We start from the raw sequence: 12,925 nt of genomic DNA, 5'->3' as shown, positions 1-12,925 counted from the left end.
GAGTAGAAATTCTTTGGCCAAGAATACCTAGTTGGAACCTAGGAGAGTCTGCATCTCAACCTCTACTCTATATTGCCTCTGGTAGGAAGTAGACTTTGTATCTTCAGGCACATCATGGTTTTCAATCTTCTCATGTGTGCCAATGTTCCAGTTTGAAACAGCTACACTTTTATCTGCCTAGATGATTATTTCTTACTGTGGATATTCAAAACAGACACTAATCTGCTAATCCGAGGTGAAGCCACCTCTGACACTCCTACTCACTGTGATCTTTCCTCCTGCTAGCTCAGAGCATTTCATGTTTGCATCATTCAGTTCAAATTCGAGCATACACAATATTCTGATATTTTGCTTTGTTGTTTAACTCTCTGATACACTGCAAGTTCAAGGAAGACCAAGCAAACTGGTATATTTCTGCATGTCATTCATGTATGTAGCACAGGATTGTGTATGTAGTATGCATTTACAAATGTTCGTTGAATGATGTTAAGCTCAGTCTCCAAAGGAAGCTTTTCCATTAGTGATTATACCTGGCCACAAAATTTTGCCTGGCTATTAGCACTTAGTAACAGTGTTTTCTTTATGTTTACTCTTTTATCAGAATGTCTTTCCTCCTCCCCTCCTCAGACTTGATTAGCTTTTACTTATCTCCTAAGGCTTAATGTAGTTCTCATATTTCCAAGAAGCCTCCCATGGCATGGATTTCCAGTTGGTCGTAGTTTGTCTTTTGTATTTCCATAACATCTGATTTATTCTTCTCTGTCACACTGTCTACTGAAGTTTTTAACTTCAGTATCTGGTTTGACTTCTCTAGACTGTGAACTTCTGGAGGACAAGGATTGTATCTTACTTAGTTTATGTTCCTACTGCTTAGCACAATGCAGGTATATAGAAAATGATCCATGAATATTGACAAATGAATGAATGAATGAAAACAAAGAAATACTAATATGTTTTTAACAGACTGCATGATGAGAAGTAAGATACAGAATGTATCCATGGAAACAATATAAAAATATCAGTAGTTCTATTTCACAGTTAGCCAAAAGCTTCCTTATCAGCATGAAATAGTTAAAACCATAGTATATATCTGTAAATCCAACTTAATTTTTTGACGGGGAGGGATGCTGGAGATTGAACCCAGGGCATTGCACATGCCACCCAAGTGTTTGACCACTGATCTGAACTCACAGCTCCCACTTTAATTTTGAATACTTACAGTGTACTAGAAGTTGCCACCTAGAAAATGATACTTCCAATTCACTAACATCCTGTGCACTATGCCAGTTAATTCTGGTGATTGGGATTGTATCTCTGGCAAGCCAGCTAAGCTCTATTCCACAAATGGCTTGCCTTTCAAATCATGCAGGGGCCATTTACTTCTTCACTCTCTATTCTTAGTCAGGATTGAAAGGGTGGCAAGCATTTCTACAGCGTCTACTTCATGAGTTGGATATTTTCCAATTGCTAGTGAGAGGGAGACAAATCTAGAAGATATTTCCAAGCATGAGGTGTGATCGTCTCAATTAATATACTTACTGTGCTGACAGCTCTGGCCCAAACCACCTTCTATCCTACTTGGGGACTGTCCATTGTTCTCTAGTGTATGATTAGCAGATTAGCTATCATGTAAGAAGCCAGGAAAATGAACTCCCAGTAAGCCCTTCCAAAGCAAGAGTAATTCATTACCCAGCCTGATTTCCACTTAAAATGTACTTTAAGCACACTTCCAACTACAAACCCTAAATCATCCTGTGTTCACAAAGTCCATCATTTTTTATTTTATTGCATGGCGTTGGCGTGACATAATCCCTTGCAGAGCATCTCGGAGTGCTTTACAGATCAATAAATTACTTACCTGCACAGTTGAAGCAATGTCTGCAAGGCCAGTGCTGACATTCTGCAGGCAGCCTGTCCTCCAGGAAGCAAGTAAGGCTGTGTAAGTGCCAAGAATGGGCAGAAACAGAGACCAGAAAAATGTCTGAGCAGAGGGAATAGTGCATGAGAAGGAAATACTCCAGATAAAGCTTTGTGAATAAAATACATCAGGGATTTTTTCTGCAAGATCAGTTTAAATTATTCTAGAACTAAAAGAATTTAGAAATTTGGGGCTGGAGTTGTGGCTTAATGGTAGAGCACTTGCCTAGCACATGTGAGGCCCTGGCTCCCATCCTCAGCACCACATATAAATAAATATAAGAAAAAGAACCATTTACAACTAATAAAATGAAAATAAAGAATTTAGAAATTTGTAACTGTCAGAAAATCAGAAATTCAACACTCAGTCATTAACTCATCAATTTTCTGTCTTAGAAGGTCCAATTGAGCTTTTAAAATGATATAATCATAAATTACAATATTACATCTTTTAAGAGACCCACTTTGAAGAGCAAAGAGTCTGTCTCCAACCCTCACCACATCCATTTTTCATTAATTTCTGTTCCACCAAATATCTGTGAAAGTTCAAGCACATCTTTGTGCATACACATGCATACACTCCTGTGTACACATGTATATATGCACACACGCATGCACACCGTCTGTATCTGAAGCTAGTTGTGGAACTTAAGTCTAATACTAATTAATCAGGTCTTACCCTATGCAAAACACCCTATTCAAGACAGCAGAAAATTAAGTGATGAATAAAACCTTTATTTAACATTTTCTTTTTAGATAATTTATCATATAGAAAGAAGGGTGAGACAAATGTAACATAAGGAAGTTTATTTTGATTGCCATAAAGAAGATACTTCAATGCTATGGAATCCCTAGATGCCCTGGAAGGTTATATGGAAGGGGTAGTAGTTCAATCAGGACTTGAATAATTTTAATACATGTAGTCAGAGAGAAGCATGTTAGTGCTCACATGCAAGGCAAGGGACAAGAAGACCAAAGTGAACCACATGCTGTGAACCATGAGAACTCTCATTTGGGTATAGGACATAAACAGAAGGAAATGATGGAGGAGGGACAGAAAGAGGAATGAGAGAACTTATCTTTGCAATATCCCATTTTCTTGTTGGCAAAGTTCTAACATAAGTAGAAATAGGTAAGTAATGTTTCAACTAGAGCTGAGACCACCACCATTGGGATTTCCAGAGCAAACTGATTTTATTAAGTGTGTAGTTTTGAAACAAGAAATAAAGTCATAGTGGAGCTTCCCTGAGTTCTCCTCTCCAGTGAATCATGTTGTCTACTGGGAATGTCATATGCCATGGAATTGCTGAGAGTGGTGACTCTGAGGAATATTGATGCAAGGAAAGAATATAACACAAGGAAACATAAGAGCATTCGATGGAAAGGTCACTTAATTGGTCCAGAACTAAAGTGTCAATCCTGTGTTGGTATGACTGAAATAAAATGTGATAATGATCCATCTCTGAGTCTTTTAGGAATATGAAGCAGGTTGGGAAATTTGTTCCCTTGAGTAACCATTATAATTCAATCCTATAAATATTTGTAAAGCTTTTACTGTGAATACAACAGGAGGAAGACATGGTTCCGACCACCAGAAAACTCATGGTCTACTTGATGCTAAGCAAATATCTAGAACAGTTGGAAAAGTGTCTATAAGTGGCATTTGGGGACTCAATAAATGGAATTATTAATTTACTTGACTTATAAACTATTTCACACATTAGACAAATGAGCAGTCACATGGAGAACCAAATATCACATTGACTAGGAGTAAAGCTGATCCTGCACAAGGCTCAGAAGTGTAGCAGAAAATGAACTTCTAAGAAAGGGCCTCAGAATGAGACCAACATACACAGACAATGGCTAGTATTTACCATGTCCCTGTGGACTGCTGCTTCCTAATACAAAGAGGAGGAGTAGCACAATAGCCTGACTCCAAAACAAAAGACCAAGAAAGTAAGAGCCCTGTTCCCAGCTTCATTCATTCGGATGAACATTTCTTCTCTTTGGGAAGATGAATTTAGGGGAGAGAGAGAGATACTAAGCAAGTTTGTTAACAGCAATGATATCTTTGATTCCTCATTGAGGGTTTATGAAGTTTAATAGGAAAGTGGGCAAAGAAACAACATTAAATTTGAGTTGTTAAGGAGGTCAAAGATGTGTAGAGGTAGTGATGGCTGTGACAAAGAGAATGACATTTGAATTGGACCATAAAGTATCACTGGGTGTTGTCCAGGAAGGCTGTGAGAAATGCCATAGATACACATGCATGAGGATCAGAAAGGATGTGATGTATTGGGGGTCAGCAAATGAGTAAGAAGAGGTGGAATCACTAGAAATGATAATGGAAACATATGTTGAAACTTGGTTCTGAACAGCTCAGTTTGCTTGGGTAAGGGGCCTGTTTATGATCAGGTAGGCAATGGAGCAATTCAAGCTATTTAGGCAGAGATGTGTTATGATCAGAATTGCATTATGTAAAGACATCTCTGAGTGCAGTGAGACAGACGGCTCTTGGATATGTGTTGGAGATGGGTGGGGGTGAGAGTGAGATGGGAAGGTGTAGGCAAGAGGAGTAGTTATTGCAGTATTACAATGGAATTTATTCTCATTTGGACTCTGACTTTATGTTTAAATAGGAAGAAATGGAAGCTAAATTCAAGGTAAGCTATTTTTCATGTTCAAGATCATTCCTTTAATTTCTTAGCATTACAACTACAGTCTATATGTTTCAGTTTGGGGAATATTCTATCAAGTGTCATTTTAAGACAACAAAGAAATGTGTCAGCTGGGTTTTTATTTTTCTTCTACTTGTTTTTTCTCCACAGTGTCCCCCAAAATTGTAGAGATTTCTTCAGATATCTCCATTAATGAAGGAAACAATATCAGCCTCACCTGTATAGCGACAGGTAGACCGGAGCCTACAGTTACCTGGAGACACATCTCCCCCAAAGGTAAGAGGAGCATTTTGGTGCATTGTATCTTGAGAGGAAATGGGAGACTTGTTGGATATGGACATGAGGTTATGGTGCTAGATACTGAGTGCAAGGGTGTCAGTTTCTGGTACCCAGCTAATAATGCACTCTTGGCTGTGCAGAGGATATTGGTCTGCAAGGCAGCCATGTCCTTCAAGATTTTAGAAATCATACTTGAGTATCTCTCCAGGCCCCTGGGAAATTGATTCCAGTTGTCTGTGGCTGAAATAGTGGTTCAGATGTCCTGGGCTAAATTTATATGTCAAGTTTGATGATGGAAGGATTTGCTTTGGTGGCATTATTCTTTCAGCTAGTTGCTTTAAGAGAAAGGAAAACATGAACACATAATGATAGATGAGAGGTTTAAATGGCCACATTCCTAAAAGGAAAATCTGCTAGTTTGTGTCTCTTCAGAATTGCCAAAAATCTGGTCATTAGTTGTTTTTGTGGTTTTGTTGTTGCTTTACTCTGACTGATCCTAGACAACAAATATAACTTAATATGTGGCTAAATTACAAAATTCATTTTATCTCAATGTTTAGATAATTAAGCTAATTTTTCTCTGGGAGCAAGGAATATAAAAGCATTTCACTAAATCTTAAATATTTACTGAGTATTATAGTGGTCCATGCTCTGTTTTAGGCACTAGAGGATTAAGTCATAAACCCAAATTGACAAATTACTGTTCTCATCAAATCACATTTTATGTGATAGATTACCAAAACAAATGAGTAGACAATATACCAGGTGCTGATAAGGATGAGAAGATAGAGACATATATTGACAGAATGGCAAAGGGTTCCAGCAAGGAAGTGTTTTGAAAATGTTAAATCTGAGCCAAGACTTGAACAAAGATCTTTAATTCTATTTTTTGTATCACTGGTTAGTGTGAAATGTATGTATATAATCACAGATATCTATCTGTGTATGCACGCTTTGCATAGTACTGGTTTAAGAATTGCAAAAGTACCATGGAGGATATTTGCTTGTCGCAGATTGAGAACCCCAAAAGCAAACCTTGAGATTGTTATTATTGGTAAGTAACCATTTTGGGAGGTGCTCTTGGGATCAACTCTTGTGGAAAGGGAGAGATGGAAGCAAGATTGGGCATAAGGACAAGTTAGAGTTGTGATGCGGTTCAATGGAACATCTCAGCTGCCCCTATGGGGAGTCCTAAAGCTAGGACACCTTTTAGAAATATTCTCTATTGAGGCAATGGAGCTGGTTCTTTACAGCAGCACAGCAGTTGGGTGTTGAATGTAGGCTATTCCTAAAAGGGCTGTAACCTTAGGGCAGGTGTCTGTCTGAGAACAAGACAAACCCCATTATGAACTAAAAATTTAGGACTGTCAACCAGCAGTTAGTTCTTCTCTGGGACATGGGTCCTCAATTCCTGAAGGTGACATCACTTTATACTCAGACATTTTAAAAATCTAGAGTAGAACTGCAGTGATTTCCACATACTGAATATCCTTTCTCTGACAGTAACAGTATGCTGTGATAGATGTTCTCAGAGAAGGTGAGAAGATTTCAGTTTGGGTTGTCCTGAATTCTTGAGTGTTGACCTATGCCACCATTCTTGATGATGTTACTGTGAACAAAGGGATTGGTGAGAGCTACTCATGTCTCTGTCAATCTTTCCATTTGAAATGACCTTATGTGTGGATGGGCCCAAAATCTGGGAGGATGCTCAGCTGTGCATGAGGTCATTAGGGATGAAGAAGGGCCTCAGGGCACTGCTGAAGAAGGGGCCATCCAAATGGACTGACTTTCTGAATCCATAGTGCACACCATTCATCACAGCTTAATGCCGAGTCCCTAGTGCTATGGGATGCCAGGGCAGGCTGTGCCTGTGGAATCAGCAGAACATTTATCATCTGGATGGACTTCCTTTGCCTCATGCTAAGAGACTCTGTCTCCTGCCTGATGTCTTTTTCAACCCATCCTCAGGCTAGTCAGTTCTTTGTCCTTGTCTCCGTATCTGCCACGTCTCTTTCACACATCTCCTTGTGCCCTGCCCTTTTATGCCTACGTCTCCTCTATAGTTTTTGTTCTGTACCTCTCTTTACTCTCACAGCTGCCTACATTTTCTGCTTTAATTTCATTCCTTTGCACTTTTCCTCATTTCCTCTCTTCCTCTGTTCCATCCACCACCCTCTCTCTTCCTCATGGTCACATGTTATCTCTCCTCAGTATTGAGCCTCTTTCCTTCATCGTACAGATATTCATGCTGTTTTGTCTTGGGGTCTTTTTTTTGTCCCCTGTTGTAGACATCTAGCATATTTCCTTCCCCAGGGGACTTTTACCTGAGCCTGGGCCAGATGCTGCCATTTTACTGAGGTTTTAGCTACTATGGAAACAGAAGATGGATCAAGAGGAGAGGAACTGAGTGATCAGAATCTATCTGCAGCTTAGAGTAATTTAGATGAACAGCTATGTCCAGATACTGGGCCCAGTTTAGCTATCCAAGATTCAGGATGATGAGACTTGCCAAGCAACAACGAATCACCTCAGAACTCACCAGGGTGCTGTGTTTCCTGTGACTGATTATTTAGAGATCAGAGATGTCATTGGGCTGCTGCCAAATCTGAACTGAAACTGGAGACCCTTAGCAGTCAGGCCTTCATCTTTCATCACTAAATATTTCCAAGATAGCGCTTACTTTAAATAAATTAAGACAAGTATGGGGTTCTTTGGAGAGAAGGATATTTACCTTCAGCAAGGCTCCAAAGGCAGAGAGCTACTGTCATCTTTTGTCTCATTTTGTGAAGGTAGATTGTGGTTCAGTCAAGATCATTTTTCACACACACACTAAATTCTTGAATGAATATCTGATTGGAAAACCCTGATGGCTTCATTGAATGTTTTCCCTGAAGACTGATCTGTTTGTTCTGTACATTCCTGAAAAATCATGGTTTTATCCATCATAATTCATATGGTGCTACTTGTAAAAGTCATAATCTCTTTAGAATAAAGCATCTCTAGTTTTGAACACCTTTTGTGTGGAAAAAGGAACACAGAAATGTCAGCCACCATTTCAGTAGTGGGTCATGCAGTTGATGTAGGGAATCTTGGCAGTGGGAAAGGAGGTCAAGAGGCCTTGCCTAGGCTTTTCCATCAGATGGAGAAAATACCAGTTGTCCGTAGAAAGCATAGAGAGGAGGATAGGGCCTCCCAAGCTACCTCTTGAAATGCTGTTGATTATAATAAGTAGTTATTTCTGGAATTTGTCATGTCTTTGTTTCTATCATGGACTTATCACTCCTAGAGTTCAAGGATAAAAGTGCACTAACTTTTTAGAGATGTCTGTCTTACCTAGAATATCTATTTTGTGGAATGCAGATGTTATTTGCACCTCTGTGGGCCTTGGTTTTTCAGGGGAAATAACCCCCATCTCATGTTCTCATAAGAAAGATCCATCTCTATTTGCATAGGGTTTTACTGGCCCCAAGTCCAAGTTCCTGTGTCAGTTAGCATGGGGCTCCTGGCCTTGAGGAATTCTGGGGGAATCATTGAATCCTCTAGATGCATTTCTCATTCATGAGTCTGTTCTTTTGTCTTTTATCTTTAATGAGTGAATGTATTTTAGCACAACCCTTAAACTCAAGGCTTAATATCTCTACTAGAGTACCCTTACTACTGCATTACTCTTCTCAGTCTTTTCTGAGTAAACAGAAATATGATCTTTTTCAAAGTATTCTAAAACATGCAATGCAGGAACTCACTGCTCATAAGAAATAATTCCCCAAACTCTGTCACCAGTTTCTTTGGGGTTGTAAAAGCTTTACGAAAAGCTTGAGATTCCTATATTGTCACATTCTTGGGAGCACATGATGAAGCTCAGATGAAGGAGTCAGTCCAATCACTAACCTGGGGTATCTCACATATTTAGAATCAGAAATCACTGAGTGGCCTGATTGAACTCTCTCTGCAGTACAGTTACCTTCACCTTTTTCTCATAAAATAAATAAATAAATAAATAAATAATTGGCCTCCATAACCTCTTTTAAGCTGCCTAAAGGACATTCATACAAAAGTATTAATTGGGTGTTCAGTCTGTGTCATTGTATATTGCTTGTGTAACTTGCTGTAGATGTATACAGGGGCATACACCCAAGGGTTTATCTTGATTTTCAGAGAAGACTTTGGACTTGGACAATGGTGGAACTGTTAAGACTATAGGGACTCTTGAAGATGAACTGAATACATTTTGAATTGTGTGATTGACACAAGGAGAGCCAGGGGTGGAATGTTATGTTCTGCTTCATCTCAGGTCTAGAGCAATGATGTTGGCTGACCATGGAATAAAACCTCTGACACCATGAACCCAAAGTAAACTTATCTTCCTCTTGTTGCTGTCAGGCATTTTAGTCACAGTGGCAAACAATTGACTAACACATGGGGACTTGGGGATAACACCAGGAGCTCTTCAGGGAATTCTTCATTCCTGAATCATTTGCATTATCCTGTCTCAAGAGTTCCTTGAGATCAGGGTCTCTGGGTCACTTATCTTGAATTTTTCACATTTTAGCATGATGCTGGGCACCTACAAAGCATTCAGGAAACAGATGTTGATTCAGCCAATAAGCCATGATATTTTCCAATTCCCCAAAGTGTCATGCCTGTTCTCCCCATGTGAAGATTCTGATCCTTGAGGAATTTTCCTCCACTTTGATATTTGCAATGGAGACCTGGTATGTTTCCTGCTGAAACTCTCTGCTGGCAAGTCTCCAGGACATTTTTTTCCCCTCATCTTCACAGGTTTTCCAAGCCCTTCCTGCATCCCTCAGAAGGGAACCAGCTGTGGCAGGACTCAATTTCTGCTTAAAGGAGAGCCTCTATTTCAAGTTCATTTTTGCAAGAGTAGAAAAGGTTCACAAATGTTTTTGCTGCTGTGTTTTTTTGAATGTCTCTCTGTTTTCCTCACTGCCTTACTGTCATCTCTTTCCTCAGGGGCATTTCTCAGAAATGCTCTTCCTCTGTCACTTCTGGGAAGGGTACCTGATCTTTCTGTTGCTTAATTTTTATACCCTCCTTTACCTAAACCTCTGATAGTTTCCAACCAATCATTTCCTAATTAAATTTTGGATATTAAAAGGAAGACTGAGTTCAAATGTTTGGGAAAATTTGCTACTGCTTTTGGGTGAATAATAGAAAAAAATAAATTAGTAGAAGAAAAAATACTTTTTTAATCCCCATTCTTGTTTCTCCCTACCTCCATCTCTCCCTCCTGCTGTGTAAACAGAAGGGGATTAGAGATAAAAAGTTTGTCTTCAGGTCACATAAAGACCCTTCAAGAAGAATTAGAGAAGAACTATGTGTCCATTAGGCTCCAAATCAATTTATTTAAATGGAAAACTTTCTCTTCCCAGAGCATGAAGTAGATACTTATGCATGCCCTTTGCACTCCCACCTCAACATATGTTCCAAGCAGCCACATCTCTTTCCTCCCTTGAATTGATGCACCTGCTGTACTTGAAGAAGCCCAGTGGGTAGTTGGTTGTCAACACCAAGGTGTTAAGGGAAAAATGACCCCTGGACAGGGAATTTCCCCTTGCCTAAGTCTTTAGTCTTTCCCCTTTTCTATTGCCCTTATATCACTGAAGCCCACCCATTTTCCTATTTGTTCACACTGACGAGGCCTTCTCCCCAGCCACACAGGACATTGAAGCACTAATTGGCACTAGAGGTATCACAGCTTGAGTTCGACCAGAGCTGGCAGGCACCATGACTCCAGTGACAGCTCTGTGAAAAAGTGTCAGGAACAGAGCTCTGGCATGCCATCGGCTGACTGCAGCACCCTGGCACTAATGAGCAGCCTGTCAGCACCAGCATCAGGGGCCCCATGTGGCACAGAGATCATTAGGATGGCAGATGAACAAAACTTCCCCAGCCGAGAGGAGCTGGGGGTGGAAGGGAAGAGGACAAAATGGAGCTAAAGTCATCACCTGACCCACAAATGGCACCCACCCAGCAGGAGAGGCCAGAGAGAGAGCCATGAGGGATGTATCTATGCCAATTCTGGAAAACTCTTGGAATATATTTTTGGTAGGGTTTTCCTGTCATTAATCAATACAGGCTGTAAATCTTCTCTGCAGTGACCCAAAGAGGGATTCAGTGATTAAATTAAGTTTCCAGTTATGGCTTTGCCACAAAACCAGAAAATAGCCCAAGTTTCTGAGAAACTGCATTGGGAGAGGGAAAGGAAGATTTGGGATTTTTAGTCTTTTTCCTACTGGATAGGATAGGATTCCCACTCAGGGGATATGCTGAGAACTGCCAGATACCTGACTGTCTTCTGCTTTACTATCTGAATCTAGCAGAGAAGTAAGAAGAAGGAGGGTTTTTCCCATGAGCTTTCATCCTAGAGGTGGGTATGGGGAACCCCTAGGGCATCTGCTTTGCCTATCTGCTTCCTGAATGCAAGTGTAAATTACCCATATTGTGAGTTCTTCTACATCCTGTTCAGCGCTGAGCAGTTGTGAGCTACTTGGAGTGTCATGGAATGTCTCAGGAGTGTCTTATGAGTATCTGGCCTTTTTTTTTAAAGTCTGATTACCCATCATGACTATAATAGAAGATGGAGATCTGTCTGAAAGAGCTGTGCTTCAAATATAGGTCCAGCTGGATTTGAGTTCCCAACCACTACTACTAGTACTGGCTCGTCCTTCAAGGGTAGTGGTCATTCTCTCTGTAGATGAGCTTCTTCATTACTTTCATTATTGCTTCTTGGTGCAGTACTGAGAGTTTTCAAGATTTGGTCCCATCCCCATTAGCTTTACACACCACTGTCACCATAACAGCCTGACAGTCCCCAAAAGCTGAGTGTCTTCCCCTTAGCACACATCATTTGTTTTCTTTCATCATTCTTCCACTCCTTTTGGGTAGAATTCTACTCCTGTTTTAAGATGATGCTACCAGTTTGTGACCTCTGATGTCTCCCTCAGTCACACTGAATTTCCCTTTTACTAGAGATCCAACAGCATTTAGCACTCTTTTCCAACTATGGTATCCCTTGCTGTTATGCACAGGTGAGCCGTTCTCCCAGTTGCCTAAGAGAACATGGGGTTCAGAGAAAGCCCTTGTGCCATTTTGTATTAACCCCAGCACTTGGTCTACTAGCTGTTCACAGACCCTGGAAGTGAATGAGGCAGTCAGTATCTGGTACTATAGATATAGGCTTTCTGGTTCATAACTTAAAACCAAACTAAATTTAGTGAGTAACTGGTAAGATCCAGGAGCTTCAATTCTTTGCATTATTTTTAGCTGTTGATTGTCTACCTCATGGTTTCTAAACCAGTCAAAGTAATTGATAAGAAAAGGCCCTTTTTCTTGCCACTGACCTTTACTGGGGCCAAACCTTGGACTCTGGAATTTCCTCTGTGAAATATAGATAATAACATGTTCTCAATATGGATATAATGGGGATTGAACTGGTTCAGCAATGTGAAATGCTTGCATAATGTGAGCTTCTGTACCTTGTCCAGCCTTTCCTCTTTGCCTTCACTCATGAGACAAGAACAGAAGGACAGGAAATCTAGATGCTTTTCTCTGAAAAGGTTGAATCTTAACAAACACCCAACATGGTTAATTGCCAGAACAAATAGATGTTCAAAGGTGCTTAATCAGCACTCTTTTCACCCCCACCACTTTCTAATTAACATAGGTGCTTGATTAAAATTCCCAGAGAACCCCAAGTAGCTATCCCAGGAGGACTGAGTAATTGTTATAACAAAAGACATTACAGTGGTCATTGATAGTTGGAGAAAAAAGTAATTGCATCCTTGTAGAAAGTGGCAGATCTCCTGTTCAGAGCAGCATAGAGCATATGGCATGAGGTCCAACCTATATAGAGAAAGCTGTTTATTATGATAAAATAAAAATAGTAGTACAACCTCAAATGTGGGTAATAGTGACCCAGGAACTCTTTAATTAAATCATTTAAACACACAGAGATGAAGGTGGGAAAGGAAAAAGTGGAGGGAGACATTTATATATCAATTTTTAACTCTATACATTTCTTTAACTGTAAA

The 12,925-nt window shown here is 40.0% G+C and overlaps 1 protein-coding gene across 5 annotated transcripts in view; it reads left to right on the top strand.

The window, feature by feature from the left end:
• Ntm (neurotrimin) overlaps positions 1 to 12,925 on the top strand; it is a 403,982-nt gene that overhangs the window by 279,533 nt on the left and 111,524 nt on the right. For all 5 annotated transcript variants that reach the window (XM_076843558.2, XM_076843557.2, XM_076843554.2 and 2 more), the window contains one exon: positions 4,746 to 4,871. In XM_076843558.2, the coding sequence (XP_076699673.1) occupies positions 4,746 to 4,871 (126 nt within the window). The remainder of the gene's footprint in view (positions 1 to 4,745; positions 4,872 to 12,925) is intronic.

Source organism: Callospermophilus lateralis, chromosome 2, assembly GCF_048772815.1.
Source record: "Callospermophilus lateralis isolate mCalLat2 chromosome 2, mCalLat2.hap1, whole genome shotgun sequence".
Taxonomy (NCBI): Eukaryota; Metazoa; Chordata; class Mammalia; order Rodentia; family Sciuridae; genus Callospermophilus; species Callospermophilus lateralis.
This window is presented reverse-complemented; position numbering and strand designations above follow the sequence as displayed.